Source organism: Phyllostomus hastatus, unplaced genomic scaffold (genome assembly GCF_019186645.2).
Source record: "Phyllostomus hastatus isolate PE091 unplaced genomic scaffold, TTU_PhHast_1.1 phas_contig_329, whole genome shotgun sequence".
Taxonomy (NCBI): Eukaryota; Metazoa; Chordata; class Mammalia; order Chiroptera; family Phyllostomidae; genus Phyllostomus; species Phyllostomus hastatus.
Window position 1 is genome coordinate 512,838 of NW_025333854.1, and position 24,611 is coordinate 537,448.

The 24,611-nt window shown below is 51.5% G+C and overlaps 1 protein-coding gene across 2 annotated transcripts in view; it reads right to left on the bottom strand.

Moving 5' to 3' along the window:
• Positions 1 to 819: 819 nt before the first annotated feature.
• Positions 820 to 24,611, bottom strand: part of GPBP1 (GC-rich promoter binding protein 1) — a 57,433-nt gene continuing 33,641 nt past the window's right edge. The window contains exons 5-13 of one of the 2 annotated variants that reach the window (XM_045839892.1): positions 24,313 to 24,539; positions 21,691 to 21,757; positions 20,621 to 20,680; positions 15,304 to 15,488; positions 14,574 to 14,714; positions 13,015 to 13,182; positions 12,453 to 12,640; positions 9,059 to 9,161; positions 820 to 1,750 (exon numbers count right to left, since the gene is read on the bottom strand). In XM_045839892.1, the coding sequence (XP_045695848.1) occupies positions 1,592 to 1,750; positions 9,059 to 9,161; positions 12,453 to 12,640; positions 13,015 to 13,182; positions 14,574 to 14,714; positions 15,304 to 15,488; positions 20,621 to 20,680; positions 21,691 to 21,757; positions 24,313 to 24,539 (1,298 nt within the window). In that variant the 3' untranslated portion in view covers positions 820 to 1,591. The remainder of the gene's footprint in view (positions 1,751 to 9,058; positions 9,162 to 12,452; positions 12,641 to 13,014; positions 13,183 to 14,573; positions 14,715 to 15,303; positions 15,489 to 20,620; positions 20,681 to 21,690; positions 21,758 to 24,312; positions 24,540 to 24,611) is intronic. The other variant, XM_045839893.1, reaches the window with a different exon arrangement.

Consider the following 24,611-nt stretch of genomic DNA (forward strand, 5'->3'; position numbering starts at 1 on the left):
GGCAAGAGGAATAACGTAAAAAACTACGAAATCTTGCCTGAAAGCTGGTCGGGTAGGCTGGTCTTAAATGTGTTAGACGAATACAATCGGCACCTGAGGGGCCCACGGCACGAACGGCGCTGTGGCAGCGCCCTGGAGGCCCTGCGGTGGCGGGCGCCCCGCCCACTCCCGAGGCGGGACGGGCTCAAGGCGTGCTGCGCAGGCACCGCGGGCGGCGTGGTCAGCACTGGGACGCGGTGGCTCGCCCAGCGCGGCCCCCGGGGCCGGGACTGGCCGCACTCTCCCTGTCGCTGGCACTCAGGGCAGACAGGTGATTCCGGCCTCTCGCAAAAACGGGGTAGTCTACAGAGGATGTCAAACTCAGGGGCCTTCTGAGAACATCGTTTTTTGGTTTTGTTTTTTTTAAACTGGCAATTAGGTCAACGGGACAAAAACCTAGAACGTTTCTGCTCTGAGGTGACGCCCTCCACAGTTAGAGCGCACGTGAACACAGGAGTGGGGCCCTGAAGCAGGTGTGGGTGGACAAAGCCCCAAACCCAGAATACAAATAAGTGCAGAGACAAACTCCCCTTCCGGCGAGCAGTGAAACAGAAATGACTCTAACATTAATGTGCAAATGAAAATAGCTGTGTGACCTCCGTTCAATTAACAGGCGTGTGAGAGCATGCTACTGCCCGATAAAAAGGCTCCTTTCCAACCCTTTTTTTCTCAACTCCGAAAGTGCCCGCCGCCTCGAACGAACTGTGACCGCGTTTCGCCCGGTGAGCGAGGCGCACTGTGCAGAGACCGACAGCGTGAACACCACAGAGAACGACAGCACTCTGAAAATCCAGTTTATTTTCCATGTTGTGGACAGATCCAGTCAGTGTGGCCAGTTGTCTGCACGTGTAATAATTTATCAAAATAAGTCTTCCCACAACACTCTCTGCATCACCTCTGAAAACCCCGGTCTGCCAGCACAGCCAGAGAGCTCCGGCGAGTCGCCTCGCCCCCCCGGGAAGAGCGCGTGGCCAGGCCCCCGTGACAGTTCCCGAACTGCGGAGGCTGGAGAGCAGAGTGCACGCTGACAGGGGCGACTCGCGCGACAGCCGGGCCCGCGGTCCCCGCGCCGGTGCGCTCCGCTCCGGCGTCGGCCGACATGCTGCAGTGTCCTTTGGGGGCGGGGGGCGCACAGGGCGGGTCCGAGGGTTTTCCACGGCACGGGAAAGACACGGCTCTGCGAGCAAAGCAGTGCAAGCTGCCTTTGTTTCTTAAGACCTGGACATTTTAAGACAGAAGCTTTGCAAAACATTACACAATTTTTTATTATTAAATGAGAAAACCTCATCTGTTACATCGTCACATTGCTAGTCAGAGAAATGCTGCAGTGATGGAGGGGCCGGTGCCGGGTCGGCCGGAGTCCGCGTTCCCACGACACCCACGCACAGAGAGTCACGCCCGACACAGCCCAACACGGCGCTCCTGGCTCCTTCGTGCCGAAGTCCCCCCCCAAGTTGTCTTCTACTGGGGTGTCTCACTACGCAAGGTACAGCTCTCCAGCCGTGCCCCGCCCACGCCACGGGAGAGGCGCGCGGGCCGGCGGAGCCACGGCTCACACGTCGTCGTCGTCCGACGTGTCGCTGCTGCTCGTCTCCGAGTCCTCGTTCTCGATCGTGGGCCTGAAGGTGCAGTTCTTCCAGGGCCCGAACTTGAAGTCACAGATCAGGCCGTTCTTCAAAATGCCGTTTTTCCTCAGACCATTTTTCCGTAACTAAAAAAAAGTCAAAAGTACAAAATTAAATAAACTAATCTCCAAGAGTTACCATCAAACGAAGAACACTGGAGTTAAATGGAACCATGCGCACAATAAGGGCAATAAAACTGCGTCTGACCCTAGAAGTGCACAGGTGACGCCACCACCCCTGGAACCCTAGTCTGACACAAACCCTAGCCCGACGCAGGCGGTCGGTCCAGGTGGCCGGACAAAGCCTCTTGGGGTAGGAGCCGCTGCCCTCGGGAAGGCCGAGCTGTGACCCGCCCGGCCGCGGGGAGAATGGTCACAACTGCCCCCAGAGGCTGCCCAGACGGGACCGGCAACCGCTTGGCCCCAGCTGTCACTCTCCCGCCGGACCGGCCCGGGCCGCCGCGCCCTCGCCGTCCGCGTGGCTCACGCTCAGCAGCACACACAGGGCACAACCTGCCCAGGGCGCGGCGGCGGCACGCACAACCAGCATCAGGCAGGGCCCTCTGCTTGACCACGAGATGAAGACACTGGGGAAAAAAGTTCCTGTTTCTGAAAATGGAACGTTAAAACTAGGATTAATGATGGTGATAAAAACTGGGTCCAAAGATCACCTATGGGGGCAGGGACTGACCCAAAACAGAAACCACTGAAAAAAACACAAAGTTAGATTAATAATAATAATAATAATAATAATAATAATAATAATGTGCAATCTACTAATTCAGCCTTTAAAATTTTTATCATAAAGATGCTTGACGTTCTCGTAATTTTCATCAACATCTCCAAATACAACCCCTGTCAGACCCAACCCAGCTACCACAGCGCGCTAGCGTCTGGGACTGTTCCCAGACGTGGCCGCCCGGAGAGCACCCTGAGTCTTGGGGCCCGGGGTGAGGCTGAAGGCAGAGGGGTCCCTCCCACCACAGCCGGTCTCTGGCCGCCGCAGCCCTCGGGAACCAGACACTGCCGGCCCGGGGCGCTGCGCCTCGCTTCCCTGCTCCCCACCGGACCCAAGCCCCCGTGCTCCACCGCAGACGCCCTTCCTGCCTCCATCCCACAGCGCAGGCACCTCCTTTCACTCCGACCCACCGCCACCTCGCGGTCCTCAGGAACAGAAGCCACCTGTGCACCCTGCTGCTGCTCTCGGCGGGACGCCCGGGAAACCCACCTGTGTCCCTCCCTCAAAGGTGCGTCTTCCCCGCCCCCGAAGTGCCAGCCTTGCGTCCCGTGGCGCGCAGCCCGCCGCCCACTCTCCCCAAAGCCTGGAAGCACCTGAGGAGGACTGCGTGAAGACCGCACCCGAATCCCCACCTCTGACTTCCCCAAATGCCCGCGGCGTCCCCAGAACACCGAACTCAGTGGCGCGCTCCTCTGCATCCCTGTTGATGACGGGGTCCCAGCCCTCGGGCCGGGACTTCAAAGCCCTGCTGAGTCGAGCCCAGACCCTGCTCCCATCAGGGTCACCCCTCACCGTCGCTTCTCTACGTGAAGTCCCCGCTCGTCCCCACCGAACCGCCGCAGTGCACTCCCAGCCATCCCCCCGACTCCCGGTGGGCACTGCACACCCACCGAGCCGCCTCCTCCTCCCCGTGCACACGCGACGGCCGTGTCCCGACCCCGACCAGCCCTCGGGGCCTCCTGCGCCCGAGCTGGGAGCCCAGGAAGGGCCCTTCCCTGTGAGCTCTGCAGCGCGTGGCGTGGGGTGAGCGCGCAGTGAGCGCATGCTGACCTGGACCCGGGCTCTGCGGTCCCCAGAGACAGTCCACGGGGCGGGCAGAGGCAGTGGACGTGCGCGAGTGGGAGCAACAAACAGAGTCCACTCGTGTGTTACTTATTTACCGCCGCGTCACTCGTGAACGTTACTCCTGCCGTCCTGCAGACCCTTTCACAAACCGCACCAGACCCCAGTGATTCTTCAAAACCCTCAATGTCAGATGATGCCGTCACTAAAGTCACTGTGTCCATGTCTTTGTCACCGGCCAGGAAAACAGACGGACGTGCACGCCACTGCTTCCCGGCACAACGCGTGTCTGTCGGCTCGTCGTTGCCCTGCCAGGAGGGTCCCAGCTGCCGTCCCGGGCGCCCCAGGACGTCAAGCCCGTCACCCTGTCCCGACAACAGGACGCTCTCCTTGAAACCCCCCTCATGGGAATGGTGCCCCCTCATGGGAACACCTCTCGGGCCCTTTCTTCACGGTCCAAGCAAACCTTCCAACAGACACACTGGTACCTGCATTCGACGGGCCACACGACTCAGCCAACAAGAGTGACACCCGGAAGCGTGAGAACAGCTGATCTGATGCCCAGAGTGCGGGGGTCCGGTTGTTACGACTGTGTGGGAAGGCAACACTGCAGGCGCAGAGAGCGGGGGGGCGGGGGGGGCTCGGGGCTGGAGCTGGGCAGGGAGGGGGCGACCTCGAGGGGACGCTGGGACACTGCCCAGGACAGTGGCCCACACCCGTACACAGCCACACGTCAGTGGGGAGGCGACCCCGTCACTGTGCAGACGGGGCAGAGCGCGTCACCCCCCGGGGTGGTGTGGCCGCTGCGGGCTCTGCGGGCTGGCCCGCCGCGCCAGGGCGCAGCTCTGCGCAGCACGTTCCTCTGCTGCGTGCTGCAGGCACCTGTCCCAGGGTCGCCCCCGTCTCGGTCACTCCAGTGGCCCCATGTCCTCGCACGGGGCCCAGGGGCCCAGGGCCCCACCAGAGGTCGTGCGGCAACATGCTTGAAGACCCTCGGGCGGGTCTGGGAAACCGCCGCGCCCCCGAACCTGCAGGGCTGAGGGGGCAGCTCCTCGGGGCTGACACAGGCCGGAAGGGGGCTAACGGGGGCCGCCGGCTGTGCGCTCGGCCCAGAGGTGCCACAGGGGGACGGGGGCCTCCCGCCCAGCCCCGCAGGCCCTGGCCCCCTCCGAGAAAACCCTCCTGAACCTCGTCCCTCCGTTTCGTCGGGACACTCGGCTCCATCGGAGTCTGACAGGACCCCCCCACACCCCGCGCACACCACCCACCGCTGGCCAGCTGCTATGAGGCTTGTGACTGTACATCTACGTTTGTCAGCACTCACGCAGCTCTGTGCTGACAGTGAATTTTTGTAGGGAAATTATACAATAAATATGACAAAAAATCTTCGAAGCCATTAGCAACCATCAGCCACATAACTGTTCTGTTCTGCAAAAAGCAACACGGTTTGCTAAGAACGTCTGAATGAAAAGTTAAATTTAACTAGAAAGAAGGAAACGTGAAACTGAAATACAAGTAAAATTACAATTATGATTAAAACCATGACCTTGTATGTAGAAGACCCCAAATAACTGACCACTAAATACAGCAAAGATAGACACAAAAATCAGTTGCATTTTTGTAACAAACAGTCCGAAAAGAAATTAAGGAAACAATTGTACTTACAATAGCAGTTAAAAGAATAACATTAGTAATGAGTACAAGGAATAAACTCAGCCAAGGAGATAAAAGTCTCCTCCTTCCTAATGAACTTCACGAAGAAAACACCAGTAACTGCAAAAGGAGCCCGTACTCACGGATTAGGAGACTCAATACTGTGCAGATGTGCGCACCGCTCAAAGCGATCAGGATTCCACGCAACCCCTACCCAAATCCCAAAGGTCATTTTGGGAAAAATCAAAACCCACCACCCTAAAATGCCTACGTCATCAAGGCCCCCCGAGGCCACAACAGTCTCTGGGAGACAAAGTGGGCGCCTCACAACCCTGATCCTAAACCCTGCAGAACCTCGGCATCCAAACGGCGAGACAGCAACCTAACACTCACGCTCTGGACCCTGGAAACGGGCCCTGGCACACACAGGCCAGCGGTCTCCACGGGGGGGCCGAGACCCCTGTCTGCAGGAAAGCACAGGGTCCGACCAACGGAGGGGGAGACGGCGACCGACGCGCAAGAACGAGGGCAGCCCCTTAACTCACGCCTCGTACGGAAGTCAATTCAAAATGGACCAAAGATCTGAACTGAACTAAAGCTGTGGAGCACTCGGGAGAAATCACAGGGAAAGCTCCACGCCACTGGGTCTGGGGAGGATTTCTTCAGCACGACATCACCACCACAGGCAAGCAAAGAAAACTAGTGTCCTGGACTGCATCCAGATGTAAAACTTCTCTGCAGCAGAGGACACCACAGTGGAAAGGAGACCTGCAGAGCGGGAGAAAATACTTACAGACCGATTGTCTGGTGACAGATGACCATGCAGAACACACGAAGTGACACAACTCAGCGACAACAAAGCCCAGTTTAACAACAGGCAAAGGGCGTGAACAGACACTTCTGCAGAGACAACACACAGACAGACAAGCAGCACAGGGAAAGCTGCTCAGTGTCACCAACCAGCAGGGAAACGCACCATCTCTAGAAAAACGACACACCAACTTCCAGCCAAGACAGAGGCGCAGGCAGACACACTGTGCCTCCTCGCACAACAAAAGGAGAACAGCAATTTAGAAACAAAAAACACCCAAGCTGCCAGAAAATCGAACTGTATGCAAGTCCGACAACCGAGGAGTTAAACATTCATCTAGACCGGCAGGAGGGGCAGAGACCGACCGGCAGCTGGGGTGCAGAGGACTCTCGGCAGGGCGGTCCCACAATCCTGTGCAGATAAACCGGGAGGAACAGCTGGGGAGCGAGACGGACCACACAACCCAGGCTTCCAGGCAAGAAAATAAAGCCTCCAAACCTGTGACTGAAACCGCCCGTGGGGGTTGTGGCGTGGGGACAAAACTCACAGCCTCACAGGCAAGTTCGAGGAGAGACCCACAGGGTCACAGAACATACACAAACCCACCCACTCAGGAATCAGCACCACAAGGGCCCAACTTGCTTGTGCGTAGTGGGGGGAAGTGACTGAAAGCCGTCAAGAGCCAGCAAGCAGCACTGTTCCCTCCTGGACCCCTCCCCCACACATGGCATCACCAGGCAGCCGGGTGGGCTGCCCCGCCCTGGTGAACACCCAAGTCTCTGCCCCTCACTACGTACCAGGCATGCTGAGACAAAGAAAATTCCGGCCCAAATGAAAGAACAGATCAAAGCTCCAGAAAAAAACACAACTAAGCAACAAAGACATAGCCCACCTATCAGATGCACAGTTCAAAACACTGGTGATCAGGATGCTCAAAGGATTGGTTGAGTACGGTCACAAATAGAGGAAAAGGTGAAGGCTATAGTAAATGAAATAAAGGAAAATGTACAGGGAACCAACAGAGACGGGAAGGAAACCAGAACTCAAATCAGCAGTTTGGAGCAGAAGGAAGAAATAAACATTCAACCAGAACAGCATGAAGAAACAAGAATTCAAAAAAAACAAGGAGAGGCTTAGGACCCTCTGGGACAAGTTTAAACATTAACACCCGAATCATAGGGGTGCCAGAAGAAAAAGAGGAAGAACAAGAAATTGAAAACTGATTTGAACAAATAATGACAGAGAACTTCCCCAATCTGGCAAAGGAAATAGACTTCCAGGAAGTCCAGGACACTCAGAGAGTCCCAAAGAAGTTGGACGCAAGGAAGCACACACCAAGGCATATCATAATTACATTAGCCAAGATTAAAGAGGAGAGAATCTTAAAAGCAGCAAGAGAAAAGGAGATAGCTACCTACAAAGGAGTTCCCATCAGACTGTCAGCTGATTTCACAAAAGAAACCTTGCAGGCAAGAAGGAGCTGGAAAGTATTTGAAGTCATGAAAGGCAAGGACCTACATCCAAGATTACTCTCTACAGCAAAGCTATTATTTATAACAGAAGGGCAGATAAAGTGTTTCCCAGATAAGGTCAAGTTAAAGCAGTTCGTCACCACCAAGTCCTTATTATATAAAATGTTAAAGGGACTTAGCTAAGAAAAAGAAGATGATCAAAACTATGAACAGTAAAATGACAACAAACTCACAACTATCAACTGAACCTAAAAAAAAACAACAAACTAGGCAAACAACTAGAACAGGAATAGAATCACAAAAATGGACATCACACGAAGGGTTAGCAACAGGGGAGTGGGAGGAGGAGAGGGGGGGACAAGGTACAGGGAATAAGAAGCATAAATGGTAGGCACAAGACAGACAGGGGGAGGTTAAGAATAGTACGGGAAATGGAGAAGCCAAAGAGCTTCTGTGTACAACCCATGGACAAGAACTAAAGGGAGGAGGGGAAGGGAAATGCTGGTGGGAGGGGGAAAGGGTAGGAGGGAATAAAGCGGAGAAAAAATGCGAACTGTAATGGCATAATCAATAAAATATATTTTGAAAAAAGAGAAAGAAAAATGAGACACCACCTCTCACCCCCCAGGTCCGTCCATCCGTACAGAGGCCCTGAGCACACCCACCATGGGGATGGAGCAGGTGCAGCCACTGGAGAAACACAGTGGGGGCGGCCCCTCACAGGCGCACACACGAGTGTGCAGAAGCTGGCTATCCCACGTCTGGGTGCACCTCCTGAAGAGCTGAGACCAGGAACTCGAGGTCTGTGCACACCCACGTTCACAGCACCATTACTCACAACAGCCAAGGGTGGAAGCAACCCAAGTGTGCCCACCGTAGATGAATGCACAGAGAGCAGGACACGCACACAAGACTATTATTCAGCCTTGAAAAGGAACCCTGACACCTGCTCCGTGGGTGACGACCCCAAGTGACACAAGCCAGTCACCCAAGGACAACCACTGCAGGATTCCACCCAAGTGCGGTCCCTGGGGCAGCTGCGAGACAGAAGGCAGACCAGGGGACCCCTGGCGCTGGCGGGGCTGTGGTGAAGCGCTGTGGGTTAACGGGGAGGGTTTCCGCTGTTCACAGAGCAAAGACCTCGGGGGGGCATGGCTGCACAACTGTGTGACCACGCTCAACGCCAAGGACCTGTACATTTAAAAGTGGCTAAGTGGAAAAGCTCACGTTCTGTGTTTTGTGCCACAAAGTTTTAAATGCTGAGAAAAAAACATTGAATTCATCCTTAAATTTTCTAGTTGGTGTGACCATCTGCATTTTATTATCAAGTGACTACTAACTAATTTCCTCAAGATTTAATTAAAAACACTTCAAAGTGTAAACGTTTAACATGTCCATTTAGGGAAATCACTTCTGTGAGACCACATTAAAAAAACCGTAATGAACTTGGAAAACCATATCAACTTTCTGACACTAGTAAACATTTCCTAATCCTCTTTCTAAGAGAAAACTACGGAGACATTAAAGCAATTCTGGCCCATGACGCGACGTCCAGCAAGTTCCTACCGGAAACTGGGTGGCTCAGCCCCGCCCTCCCCAAGACGCTCCGCGAGAGCCCGCTGCGCCGACGGAGGACAGGCCCACTCGGGCCTGCTCACCTGCTCGCTGATGGCCCGGAACTCCCGCATCTCGTCCTCAGTCAGGGGGGCGCAGGTCTCGTCATTCTCGCTGTCTTCTTGCCAGCCCATCTCCTTCAGCAGCCTGGGGGAGAGGGAGGGGTCGGCACAGTTAGAGCTGCACCCTGAAAGACAACTCCACCCATGTCAGTGCAAGACACTGCAACCCGCTGTGCACCGAGTCCCCAAAACACACGGAGAAGGGTCTGAGTTCGCGCTCTGGATGTCTTTCTGGAAACGGACGAACAGGTGGGATTAAGGCCAATGAAGTGTCTCAGCGAAGACCAGAACGGGCTGCTCAGTGGCTTTACTTCTGGTGCCAGAGCTTCCCCGGGCTAGAAACTCAAATGCGCTGAATCCCTGTAACCAAAGCAAATGTGGTTCACTTCCTCATCTGCTCTAATGCCACCACCATCCATCCCACTGCAGGTGACTGTTAGGTCTCCTCCGCTGAGAAGAAAGGGTTGGGCTATGTCACCCGTTTGGCATGTCATAATTTACTGACCCACGGACACTGCCTCTTGTGCATGCCAGTCCTCACCCTCGACACGCAACTTAATGTGAGCGGGCAGCTGCGTCCCACAGCCGCAGAGAGACGGCTGTTTCCATCATCACGGTCCCTTAGGCCAACCAGCTTCTGTGTAAAACGACCAGCACCGTCCTTCTCTTCGCCGTCCCATCTTTAGAACGCCTCCGCCTTCGGCACAGAAGGCCAGCAGCGACCCAACCGCTTCCCCCGAGCCGGGCAAACCTGAGCACCTGGCCACAGCGGCCTCAGATTTCATCCTGATCTTACTGTGCTTTAATGACATGTCTTATTTGTTACTATTTATACCTATTTATCTCTCAACTTGAGCCTGCCACACATTCGCTACACTTTGCAGACTTTTCCACATTTTTAAAGCAACCCCAGAGAATACTGGTGCTCAGAGACTCCCAAGTAAAACTTAACACTATTCCTACGCTTCACAGATAAGACATCAACATCACGCAAGTAAAATTATCTGCACACCTGAGGCCGGAGGAGACAGAATTCTGGTTTTTTGCTCACCAGACCCTGCTGCCTCTGCACCAGAATGTCAGTCAGAGCCCATTACTACTCCTCTCCTCCCTTCTCCAGGGCAACTGCCCGCCCTCCCTCTCTAGCTTCGCTCCCTGGGGGATGGCAGCTCCAGCCCGCTGCCCCCCAGTCCAGAGTGGTAGGACGATCTCACTTCTTTTGCTACTACTCGTACCTGTTTCACTGTGAGAAACTGAACCTAACAATGCAAATGGAATGAAACAAATTATTTCAAGTGTTAACAAAAGTCAGGGATTCCCACCTGTGCATTTTTTCCCTTGGTTCCCTTATTCCCAGAGACTGCGGCTGTTACCTGTTTCTGGAGCAGCTTTCAAAACAAATTCTCTCGTGAGCCTCCCATTCCCCACAAGCAGGACTGCACCTTAACAAGGTCATCTCTAATTCCACAAAGGACCCCCCACTCTTGTCAAGACGCCCACCCACTGCCCCTGCACACAACCCTCAACGCCCCTCTTCAGCACGACCGCCCCGCGCCCCTGTCTGAGTGGGCCTCACCCTCTCAGGGCACTCTTGCAGAGCAGGCGGGCAGTGCTGGGGCCGCTCCATCCCCACTCGTGTGCCACACCGACACACACAGTGAACGCTCGGTGCTAGACACAGCACTGGGCGAAAGGGGCAAAATTTCTGTCCTCACAGAGCGGGGGTTCTTAACGAAGTTAAAATTAAAAATAAGGTTTTAAAGCATTGCTCTATAGTAGGTTAATAGCCCAGTTCCCTACTATACTAAAATTCAACGAAGAGTCAAGTCAATTAATCAACTGGGCTGTTAATGGGTCCTGCCCCACGCTGAACCTAGCCCCACAGGGTGGTAAGAACGTCCTGTTGATAAACAATCCAGTTTTACACAGAGCAACGCAGTTACGTAAGTAGACAACAAAAGCCCTCAAGCCCTTCACATCATGACACTGAACCATGTGGCTTATTTCAAGACCACAAGGAAGGTAAATCACTTCTGCAGAAACACCTGCTTATAACTGTGAAATCACGGAAAAAACCACAGAAGTCTACACTAGACTTGAATACATCAACTCGGAGACTGAATCGCTTACGAGTGCACTATATAAAATATGTAAAATGACAGTGACAGAGCAGAAAGTGCCCTTGAAGGTTCACAATGAGAAAGCAAACCACATCTGGGGACACCTGGATGGAGAGCCACACGGAAAAGGACGAATCGGGACCCGCGTCTCACCACACAGACGGAACATGCACAAGCGGTGAAGAAAATGTGATCACACGGACTTTGTGGAAATTAGGTTTTTGTATTTCAAAAGGCACCATTTAAAAACTGAATAGACAACTCACAGAATAGAAAAAACCTGCAAAATACATATATAAAAAACCTATACCCAAAATAAAGAAGGAACAACTTATAACCCAGTGAGATCAAATAATGCAATTTAAAAATGGACAAAGAATTTCAACAGGTATTTCTCCAAAGGTATACAAAATGCTCGTAAGTACACATGAAAAGATGCTCAACACTATTAGTCACTATGCAAATACGTATCAAAAACCACGAAAGACACCGTTTCACCTCCACGAGGACAGCTGTGATAAAGACAGGTGGTAACAAGCACTGGCAGAAACCTGCAGAAACGGGCACGTCCACGTATTGCTGCTGAAAACATCAAGTGTGCACTCACACGAGTGGTAAGTTTGGCAGTTTCTCAAAATGCGAGCACCTGCTCCAGCAACTCCACTCATAGGTGTGCACTCAGAACAAAAATGTGCCCCTGCAAAAACGTGCACACGCACGCTCACAGGAGCACCCTCCAGGGCACTCCGAGTGTGCACACCACCCACCACCCACCACCCAGCCGACGAACGGGGGCCACACGGTGCACGCCAGGCGCCAAGAAGGAACAAAGGAATCTGTGCCTGTGCTGGAGCATCGGTGCCGTGGGCAACGTCATGCTGAGTGACAGCAGCCAGACACGGAGGACAAAGTGTCGTAAGAGTCCCCTCCCACAGAACACCAGACGAGGCAGGTCTGCAGCTGCTGGAAGGAGCCCGGGCCTGCCTCCGACAGAGGCGGAGAGCCAGGAACAACCGCGCATGGGCGCGGGGCTCCTCCTGGGAGCGAGGGAAGCGCCGGCACGTCCCCGGTGGTGAGCGCAGCGTGACTCTGAGTGGCAGAATCGCAGAATCACACACCTGCATGCGCGAGATGCACGGGACTCACGGTGTGCGAGCTGCAGCTCCAGAAAGCCGTTAAAAAAGACACCACCACATTCCTGCAGGACCCAGTCCTGGGCCTTGCAAGTGCAGGAGAAAGCAAAGGTGAGTGCTAACCTGTGCTCTGCCTCAAGTGAACTTGAAAGCACGTCGGTCTGAGGACAGGTGGACGAGCGGACGACCTGCTGGGAAACCACCACAGCGTTGCCGTTCTCCTGCGGGATCTCGTGCTCATCGAAGTTCCGGTTTATGTCCCTCTCCTGGTGAGCACTGTTGCTGTTATGCAGGTTAAACGGGTCGTCATCCTGGTTTTCAGGGAGTGGAAGAAGAACGGGTTGAGCACACCACAGTCAAAAACTTGAACAGAGCCTGGCTAACCTCTGCCGATGAGGCAGAAACGCGGTACTCAGAACCATCACACCCGACATTCTCACAGGACGCAGACGGAGGCTGCAGCAGACACCCAACGACTCTGACTCCAAGATGCACATCTACTCAGCAAAGGCAATGCACCCCCAGAGGAAGGGAGGCGACGTGGGAGAAAGAAACATGTGTGGACAGGAACTTTTTGGGTTTCCTTTTGCACAGGAAACGCAGAGCGAGAAACGCCGCCCCCGCGCAGACAGCCACTGAGGCCTGCGCCCACGCGCAGCCCGAGGCCCGCGAGCGAGGCGGTCACCTTCTCGGAGCCGGCGCGGCTCCCGTCCTCGTGCTCCTCTTCCACGCGGTCCCGTTTCAGGGCCTTCAGGAACTCGCTCTTCTTGTCCGTGCGCGCCCGCGTCAGCTTGGTGAGCCGGGGCTGCTGACTGAGTCTGTCCACGGGCGAAGAGGAGTTGGAGCGATGGCACTGGGAAGAAGCCAGACACGCAATGAACAGGCGCACGGAGAACCAGTGTGGGTGGCCACGTCCGGCCGCCACCGCCCGCGCTCGCCTGCACTCACGGCACGAGACCGACTCCCCCACCCCGGTGCGTTCCCGCTACACCACCGTGGGAGTCACGAAAGGACCTTCTTATGCCCCCGAAACAGCTGCGGTCTCACCAGACCACTCTAAATTGGGAGTTCGCTATGTTTTAGATTTTATTTATGTTTTAGAGATAGCGGAATAGGAGGAGAATGAGAAGAGAAACATCCGTGTGTGGTTGCCTCCTGAGTGCCCCCTACTGGGGACCCAACCCTCAACCCAGGCGTGTGCCCTGACTGGGAATCAGACCAGCGACCCTTTGGTTCGCAGGCCGGCGCTCAGTCCACTGAGCCACACCGGCCGGGGTAAATACTATTTTTATTAGATAGACCCTAAAATTGTGTGAGTGCTCCAACAGCGCACAGAAAAGCAGTGTTCTAAACTGTGCTCTCCAGGGTCTGAGGTTGCGCTCATTCACACGGGGGGAGGCTTTCACCAGAAAGACTTCCGTGGAAGGGCAGGAAGGAAGAGCACAAGGACCACATTCTGGCGTCACGCCGTGGTCAGTGTTTCGTCTGGGCGGTGGGACACAACACAAAGCAGAGCGTGAGAGCGCCACGTCAGAGGCTTTCACCGGGGCAAAGAGCCGTGACGCTGGACCGGCGCCACGCCACGGCCGGCCAGCCGAGACTGCGGGTCCTCCCACCAGGCTCCAAAAGCCTGGGACCGAGAGCCAGTGCACGAGGGGCCCTGACGCTCCCACACGGCGCCCCGGGCACTTCCAGTGTAACTGCAGAGCCACAAGTGTCCTCTGACCATGAACTGGGCAGGGGACTCCCTGGTATGGACGTTCCAGAGACCTGGTCAATGCCCCAGAAATGCCTTGCTTACCAAGCATCTGAAGTCAGCTCGACATTACGCCTCTTTCCTCTCCCCTCCTCCCCTCTGTTCCTTGAATTGTGAACATCAGTAAAATTTCCATCAGCCCCCAAAGAAGATGAAATTATACAAATCCTCAAATTAAAGTCAAGGTTCAATCATACGCCTAGCATTACTCTACCCCAACTATCAAAACTGTGATTTTCCTAATACGGTATTTTATGTACATTTTGGGATATTTGGAAAGTTTCATTAGAACTTTAAAAAACTTATTCCTACTTAACATTCCAAAGTGTTAGCGAATACAGGGGAAGTATCTGAGTGAAGTTTTGAGGAACAACTACGTCTCCTTTTGATTCATTCATGTGATGAAACTATGCCTTCCGCTGCGAGCGAGCGGAGCACGACCACAAAGCGTTGCAGTCCTCAGGAGCGACGCTCAAGGCCATACCTACCTCCTTCGCGGGAGCTGCCGACGGGCTGAAGCTCTTGGCAGCTGACTTAAAAGCACTGAAGTTGCCAGCGCCGTATGCAGACTCGTGAGAGAAAGCAGCGCCCCCTTTATTCTCTTTAGTTTGGCTTTTCCACTGTGGAGGCTGAAGAGAAACACACACACACACGTTACTGTGCATCACACACAGATGACCCAGAGGAGCGAGAACACAGGGAACAGTGTAGCGGAGGTGACTGCGCGGGGCTCACAGAAACTGCTGTTTAGTATTGCTATTAATCACTCCCACCAGATTCTCTGGCATCTTCTTTTGCATTTCAAATTGGAAGTGTGGTTTTCAGATGAAAACATCTGACTACACTGCTACTTTTTCCGTTTTAGAAGCCCACAGATTTCTTTTGCCTAATGTCAAGAAAACACTAGTGGGAGTTTCAAAAAGCTAAGGCCAGAACACCAAGCAAACAGCAAATGAAAAAACCTAAGCAAATATATCTCAAATCCATCTAACAAAAGTGTTACAGATTTCATTCCCTACTAAAACGAGAACACATACATGGACACACACACACACACCCTTGAAATAATGACACATAACACACCAACTCTTTCTACTCAAAGGTCAGCGCCTCACCAAATACCCCCACACTTTGGTGTAAATTTCCTAACCCTGTTTTCCCGGAGTAGCTCCACTGACACCTGGGTGAAACGTGCACTTCCAACAACGCAGGACTTACTTTTGAAGGCGGAGCAGCAGGCTTCGGGACTAGCCCTTTATAGACACTCGGACCAGCCCCGTTCTTAACTGGCTGTGACGGAAGATTTCCGACTCCTGGGAACCCAGAGAGCTGGAAGTCTTTTGCGTTCCCTTTCTTAATGACCAGCATCCTTGGAGCTCTAGATTTAGGGTTCGGAGGGTACTCTGCATAAATAAAGCACGAGCAGGAGTTACACACAGTTTACCTTTTAACACAGAATTAAAGCACCAAATGCACAGCACACTCTAAGCCTCAATCACGCTGAGAAACCACCGCCGCCTCCCGGGCGACGCGAGCCACACTCCCCCCTGCGAAGCCCGGCTGACGCCCGGACAGGCCACAGAGGCACTGTGCAGTGCCAGCGACCACCGCGACTGCAGCTGCACAGTGGCCCTCAAAGGCCCACAATGTCCACACCAAGGTGAACTAGAGTCTAACATATTTTAATTACTTTTTTAATTGCAGTTTTCATCCTAATGGCTCTTAACACTGGGAATGTAAAGTATATAGTCCTTTTTTTCCCTTTTGAAAGGAGAATTGCCCTCATTTCTTTTCATTCTTTTTGATCTCACTTATAAAGCTGTTACCAATAAGCAGGGAACCACAGTTCCTCTATTTCTACTTCAGCTACAACTAATGAGAGAGTTCTGTTTCCACACCACCAGCCCACTCATTCCAGGCCTCACTGAGCACCGGACTGCACTGCCCTGAAGGCATCTGTAAGCTGCAGGGCGGCCGACCCAACCCCAGCTTCGGAAGTCAGCACAAGGACTGACAGTTGCTGACTACAAGCTTTCCTCAAGATCGCGGCAGTTGTCAAAGTACGAAAACCTACTCGCAGAGTGTAACTGGTGTGTCTATAGTCAAAGAGATGGTACCACGTGAGCATGCTCACGATGATCACAACAGACGGTTCTGAGAGCGTCAGCTCTGTGGAGCTCAGAGCACACCCAAAGGAGCCCAACACCCACGGAGGGACTCCAGACGAAGACTGGGAAATGCCATATAAGGCAGAAATAAAACTTTTTCAGACAAAAATTAAAAATTGATCACCAAGCAAAGGTCCTTATTAAAGTACATTCTAAATGACGTACTTCAGACAGAAGGAAGACAATCCCACATACAAGGCTGCAGGTACAGGAAGCAAAAAAATAGTATTTTTTACACACAAACTATCATTGATCAAAATGAGAAGTGAGAGGAGAAGGGGAGTGAAGAGGCAAGCAGGGCTGCTCCCTCTGAGTCTCGGCGTCGTTGGCCTTTCCTACAACTGGGCTCCTAGACACCTCGGAGGAGTAAGAAATGCGCTGGCTGCTTCCTCCAAGAGCCTTCGCCGCAGGGAAAGAGGAACCGCGAAGCCCCCACGATCAGTCGCAGAAGAACAGGCAGCGAAGGTGGAGACGGCCCAGGCGCCTGAAGGGGGGCGCGAGTGGCCGGGCGGGAGGGCAGCAGACCCAGCGCGGACGCATGGAAGTACGTCCGTGCTCAAGCACTAGAGCACGGAGCCGAGAACACGTGGTTCTGTTTCAGGTTTACACAATTTTGTGCTTGCTCCAACCTTGCTAGGTAATCTCTCCTCTATAAAGTGGAAAATAGCTCGTATCTCAAAGTTACGGCAGTATTTCCTTCAGTAAATCAGGAAAAAATGTCCCGAGGAGTCATGCACTGTATCTACCGTGATAGGCTTCCAATTATATTTAAAAGGTGTCCTCTGTCGGGAGTTTTAAGTTGACCCACGGGACTGTAAGAGGAGAAAAACACTACCAGAAATGAACACGGCGGAGACTGACTTGGCCCTGCACGTGACTGCGCCCAACACCCTGCGCAAGCCCGCCCGGCGAGGGACAGGGCCGTGTGTGTGGACCGGCGCCAGCCACACAGACGTGACGGGAAGGGCGGCGGCGGCGGCACCCAGAGCCCGGGTGGACTGTGCGTCCCGTGTGGCCGCCCCATGTCCCCGAGGACTGGCTCATCTGACCACAGACTGTTCCCACCAGTGCTCCTGACGCCACCCTTCCAAGGCAAGGGTTGAGGCTGTTAGGTTTCGACAGTATCCAATGTCTCCTACACTTTCTCCATTTACTTTGTCAACTGGGAACTATGTAGTTTTTGTAAATTACATGCAAAGATCCAAATTATTTGTTCTTTTAAAGGAAAAAAATGATGCACTGATGAAACGCCTTTAACCCAGAACTTGAAAGGAAGTTACTGACTTTGGTAAACTGCAAGTGCTGACGACCGCAAGCTCCCGGGCAGTTACTCTCACTGCGATCGAAGTTCCACCCACCTGCAGGCAGACGTGCCCTGGGGTTCTCCCGTCACGGCCTCCCTGTCCTCACCAGCTACTGTAACCCACCAACAACGGACTTTAAATGTCCCTTTGTCGCCCTGGTATTCCTGCTTTCCCAATTCCTGTGGCTGTAACAACCAGTTTCGTTCCCCCCAGACAGAGTCAAGGGGGGGGCGGGGGGGCGGCAGTGGCTCAAGTCTGTGGAAGAGGAGGAGAGCTGAAACACTGCCCCATGTGACTCCAAGCTGACGTCGTCTCAATCTCCCTGCTGTTCTTTAACTAAGCTCTCTGCACAGCGGCCACATGAAGTTCTTTCTGACTTCAATTACTTACACTTTACTATTTGACACATCACTAGAAATTCTCTCTTCTCTGGGGGGGAGGGGAGCCTTTTCATAAATCTACTAGAATTTCCCTGGCTTGCTGGATCTGAACAAGGGGATAAGACACCTGTAACGTGATCGAGGGTTCTACACGGCGGACAAACGTGGGTGGTGCTCTCCCCACGTGGGCCTCGGACCCTCCTCATCCCGCACGTGAGAGGCCGAGCGCCCTCTTCCCAACGGCTAAGGAAACAACCCGTGAGCCACAGAGCTCCTGCGGGGCCCACACCTGACCCGGAAGCCGGGGCACTCAGGCACAGCGTCCCAGCGCTGGAGAGCAGAGAAACTCGACCACTGCCAGCCAGACACTGCAAAGCGTTCCCCAGGCCCAACCGAAAGCGCCAAGTCCACGCTGAACCGGCAGGGCACGGGCCTGGGAGGGTGCACGGCCCCAAGACATCGGGCCACCCCCCCCTCCGCTGTCCCACCGACGCTGGCCTGAACTGAGGCTCCTCGCCACCCTAACACAAGACAAGAAACAACTCTGCCGTGTGAGCAGAGCACACAGCCCAGTGAAAGGGGGACGGGGGACGGTGCCACGCTGATGGGGGAGGGAGCGCGGGCGTGGAAGACACGGCACCCCAGCTCCACGCTGGGAGACCCTGTGCCCCGGCAACTGCAGCAAACTCCTACCGTGAACCCTGGTTCTAACAAGTAACCTAAGACTGGGCTGTCGGAATCTGGGTTTGAGTTTCCAGTGTGACGTACACGTCGGTCCTCTCTGACGGCAGCAGGGGGCCGCCGAACAGAGTTTCACCAACGCAGACCTGACGTGCAGGGCGGGGAGGGGGTTTCCCACTCACGTGGAGGACAGGCGAGAAGCGACACCCTCTAGAACGGAGCAAACTCTCAGGACGGACGTGTGACGGGCCCCGCTCCGACCACACAGAGTTCCCTGTGTCATGTCCTCTGATCAAACCCCACGCCCTCTCCCTCCTCAACCGTGAACACAGGCTGTGCTGCCTGTCTCTGCTTTACACGATTTTAACAATATTCCCATAAGAAAGATATTAAAGGAAAATGGAATCATTTCGATACATAAACAATTTACCAACAAAATGTGTTTACAAAGAAATTTGATAAAGGTTATTCCCTTCTCTTAATTCTACTTACAAAGTTCCTTTTTTTAAAAAAGTGGGTTTCAACATGATCTAACTCATTTAATTAAATCAGGTCTGCATGCTTGTGGCTAGCATCATTGGAATTCTCTAGAAAACAACCCATCTTTAAGAAGTAGTCACCAATTTGCTTTGAATTCAAAGACAAAACTCTTAAAAATTAACCTTGATGCTTTCAAGTAGTAATGTGAAATAGCAAAAATTGTAAAACTTCCTCAAGTTATAAAAAAATACACACAAGTATGAATGCTGAACTGAAACAAAATTAAGCTCTAAGTTAATTACTAACGACCCAAGTTTTCAGTATTTAGCATCTCAAGCACTGCGCATTAGCCTCTGCTAATCCGGTCCTGCTGACATGCTGTGTCAACACAGACACAGCCAGCAGGACTCCTGAAATCACAAAAATCAGTTACTAATTATGTCTCCAACTGCTGACAAATACATAATAAACACATGTCACTGTATCTCTTCGCCATCCCCCGAACACACCACACAACTCAAAGTACGATACAATTCTCACAGGCGCACTGGAGTGCCCTGGGTTTGTGTTTCAGGTCGCCCCGGTCACGGCAGGGAGGCCGACCGAGGCAGTGCCAAGCCTGTGCCCCGACCACGGTGACCCTGCTGAGGGTCAGAGCTGCCTCAGTCACAGACACGAGCTGCGGGAAGGTGCTCCTAGCAAATCTGACCCAGTTCTGAGCAGAATTAAATGTATGTAACTGCATTTTAAATAGTGCGTTACTTTCCCACAAGGTTATTTTTTAAATTGGGATATTATATTTAGACTCTTTCTGATCTATAAAGGGATAACTTCAGGGACAAACTGTTTTTATTTTTAATACTTATTACATTTCCATTATTAAATTTTTACTTACCTGGAAGGAGGCAGCACTAGAAAAGTTCTACTGAAGTCTTTCCTAAATTTCTCTCATGTCTTCCTCAGGAACATAATAGCTATTTTAAATGTTGCAGTGGGTACAACAATATTTGGGAACCCAGTGGGGGAAGTGAGAAAGGAATAATGAAATGCAATACAATGAAAGTTTCATTGTATTCCTATGGGAAGCACTGGGAATTTCACAATTAACCATGCCACAATGAACAATCTTTTTTTCTAAAGCACACACTTCTCAGTAATGAGTACATTTTCCTTTCAAACATCTTTCCCACTAGTACTCAAAATCCTTATACCAACCCTGAAACAGTAAAACCAAAATCTTCATATTAATAAACCGCACTGTCAATACTGTCAAAGATGCATTTGACTTTAAATCATTTCTAAAAATTATTACATTAACCAAGGATCGATATCAGCACATCTACAGGAAGTTTTATATGACAAATGTTCACTGACATTCTTGATTTTTTATTTACTTTCATTCTAATCAAATTATCCAAATTATTCCTAATCTCTTAGAGATTCTATTTAACACCTTCCAGGTGGTTCTAGATTCTTATGCAATCAGCTGTTCCCAGAAAAACTGAAGAATAAGGAGACATACCTAAGAGAGGAGCTGGGGAGGATTTTTTGGTTGGGAATGTGTGTGTCTGGGCGTGTAGGCCTGGGGAGAGTGGCAGAAATACTAATTTGCAATACAGAAAACACAACGCCATTCACATGGTTCTAACAAGTGTCTGACCACCCCCACCCCCACCCTCAAAAAACCCCTCAAATAAACCTGGAGATCAAAGAGAAACAAAACAATTGCCCAGAGTATCACCCCATAAACACAATAAAGAACAGCACAGGAAGTGGCAAAGTTTAAAATAATGCCTTCACTGCTGGGCCATTATGCTGTCGTAGCCACAATCCTTTTGTTCTGGTAAGTTGATTTTCAATAGGAAAATATAAATGAACATGAGTACAAGTTCCAAAGGGAATGTACATTTACATCACTTTTGAATTTGGTATCAAATAATTAAATTTATTTTTCAGATATCAAGTCTTATTATGAATTTTCCATTATTTTAAACTTCACTTAAATCTTAAAAAAGCTAATTTATACTGAGTGCAGTTTAATACAAAAGGGACTTATTATCAGAAAAACTGTCATTAAACTCTGACAATCAAAAAGGCAAATTAATTTCAAGCACAGACTACTTCCATAGGCAAATTCATACAATTGTATCTAAATACTCTCTATGGATAACCATTTTCATAAGTAAAAAGATTAAATTTGTCACACTGTAAGAAGGAGTACTTATTCTTCCAGTTAACTAAATTTGCAACTTCTGTAAAACTAAAAATTAATTTAAGTCTTTCCTTTAGATTATTGGGCTGCTCTCAAAATGACAACCGTTCATTAACATAAACTTACAACCATTTTTTAAAAATTCATATGTGAGTATACTTAATGGTACAAACAAGGGCAAATCAATTATTTCTACTCAAACTCTTCTTCTATCCCCAATATCTTGTTTTAATGGGTAATTTCCACCTTTTCTGTAACTTACTTATTAGCACATCAAACCATACTGTAATTTAATTCTAGCCTATGTATTTTAAAAACACAGAAGTGAAACCTACAAATAACATTTTATACCCCTCAAAGATAGACAAAAGATTACTTACCCCATACACCTGCAGCTAAAGACTTATTCTGATTTGGTTCTCTCTCATACTCAGGATTTAAAGATGGCTGAAAGAAAATTGGAATCAAAATAATACAAAAAATGTATAAGCTTTAATGTAATCTCAAAGTCATAGTAAAAAACCAAATGACATAACCCACTCAACAATTAAAGACAAATTATAATCACAAACCTACATTTCGGCTTAGCCCGCTAATCATGAAAATGGTTACTACCTGTACTCACTCCCAGCAAGGAAAAACAAGCAAAGTGTCAGAAAAAAAAGAGCGAACAAAAGAGAACATAGTGGTATCAATCTGAGAAAACCCCTTTGTCAGCAGAAGGTCAAGGGCAGGGAAGAGGACCCCCAATTCTTGTTGTTTTCATGACTGGATGGTTTAGTAAAAAACACACTCACTATCCTCAGAGCAAAGCGCACATTCTTATTTCAGCGAGCGGCGCTCAGGACACTGAGAGGAAACGGAGCTGAGCACTGCGCGCTCTAGAGCTCATCTTCAGATGCGTCCACCCTCTAACATCCTAAAGGCCCAGCAATCACATCGTGTCTGTTTGGTGTCACACGGCAACACAGCCTGCCATGCCGTAAAGGTGCCTAGCATGTGCTGAATGAAACGAATCCTAAGGTGAGTATTTTAATCACCACACCAGTGAGGGAAAGGCACTCTGCGGCATCGCCACCAGAAGCCCGCAGAGCAGGCGCGCGCCCCGGCCCGGCCCCCTCCCCCGACGCACATGGAAGAGGACCGAGGAGGCTGCGGCGCAGGGCGCAGGGGTCTTCTCACGGAGGCAGTGCTGCCAGGTGTGAGGGGACAGGCCCGGACTCCAGCGCCAGGGCTGCGACGGCTGACGCCCACCGCAGTGGAAGTGGGGGTGCAGCACCGTCATCCTAGCCATAGTAGTAATAGCAGCGACAGCAGCAACTGGGTTTTAGTGAATGCTTGCTACGCGCCTGGCACTGTCTGCCAGTGACTTTCACTTGTGTTACTCCTTTAACCCTCTCAGCACTACGAGAGCACGCTACTGTCACTCCTGGTTTGTTCATGTCACAAAAACTCCATTTTGTGCCAACTCACAAGTGGAAAAAACGGACTAGAGAAATGGAAAGCTCAGTGATTCGAAGGTTAATTAATGGACGACAGAACCTAAGCATAATCTTTGTTCTTCTCTTTCCCTCACCACTCCCCTACCCAGGAACCCATCTGTGCAATTCCTTCTCTCACTTCAACCCTCCAGCCAACCCTCGCCGGTCCCAGCCCCCTGCCCAGACAAGCCATCCTGTTCCCCCTGAACTGCGGCCACCGCTTCCCAACTGGCCTCCCCGCTCTCTCGGCAAGCCACTCGTGTTCCAACCTCTCCTGGAAGGGTCTTCAAAGAAACGAAAACCAGCGCCCTCCCGGACTCCGCTTCTCTCCCGAGAGACTTCAGCTGCCCCTGCAGTTAAACTGAGGTTCTCCCATCACGGGGACCAGCCCTGCTCAGGGGGAACCCTGTCCTGCCTCTCCACCCCGACGGAACACTGCTCCTTGCCCCACAGAAGCCTAACTTCCAGCCCTTAAACCGGACAAGCTTGCTCCCACCCTCGGGGCCCGCCCACCAGCTCTTCCCCTTTCTCCAGTCTCAACACGGCACTCGCCCTCCCGTCCCAGATTAAAGGACACTCCCAGAGGAACCTCTCCTGGTCTCCCAAACCAAAGTGGCCACTCAGTGACTTCCGGTCTAAATTCTCCGCAGAACACTAATTATTTTTTCTGTCCGCATTCTGAAGGTCCTCCACAGAACAGAAACTCAGCAAGAGCAGGGACCTTCCCTGTCTTCCTCACCTGTGTGTTCAGATGGTCAAGAACAGCTAGACTCGGACGCCAGGCACACACATCGGAATGAAGACTGAGCATGTGCACACACACACAGACGATCAGGAATGAATCACAGGGACTAGATACAGAGCGTACACTAGATCAGTTTTTATGCAGCTTGAGAAAACGGCGTTTAGAAGGCCAGCCACATGGTGAGATTTACCAAAAGGAAAAATATTAGCAAAATTTTGTTTTTAATTAGTTCATGCTTGTTTTTAGTAGTGGAGCTGATATTCCTAATTATTTCTGACCTAGGCTAACAATTAGTTTGCCTTCCCTGACCACAAAAAAACTCGAGAGACAGTAGCTGAAAGAAAGGAGAGCTATCCTGGAATTAATTTAGGAGTATACATGAATAATCAAGTGTGAAGAGACACAATCTAAGTAAAATGTACTACTGATAAAATATTCCTTCCAAAAATTTAACAGATTTTTAAAGATATTAAGATCCATTTGCAAATAACCCACTGAACTCAGGCATTATTTCTAAGAGAAATTATTTCCATTTCTGTAAGAAATAAAACAACACAAATTTATCAAGACCACAGGGTGAGGGAGACTCAGGAGGAAGCAGGAGGAGGGGAGGAGGGTGAGGGGAAGGGACAATTACGCACAAAAGCCTTTAAAAGAGCGGACTTGTCCAATGCGGTCTCCACAGGGAAGGAGCTGGGCTGCTAGAATCTCCTGCCGCCCCCACTGCCCCGCCACCTGCAGAAACCCCACCTGGACCCCAGCGGCAAGGAACTTACGAAGTCCTCGGCCTCAAACTGCCTGCGCTCTCTCTTGTCCTCTCTCCTGCCGGGGTCGCTGTCAGGGGTGCTGTTCTCGTGCAGCCCTTGACTTTTCCCAGGGTGGAAGCCGCTGCTGCGAGAGCGGGAGCTGCCCCCGCCGTGGAACCCGCCCCGGTGATTTATGTTTTCAGCTCCATTTCTTCCATGCGTCCGCCATCCGTTCTTCTCTTTCCTTCCAAAGTTACCTTTTTTGATCATGGAAAGTATTATAAATTCAAAGAAGATAGTTATGCCTAAAGAATGAGTCGCAATCAAAA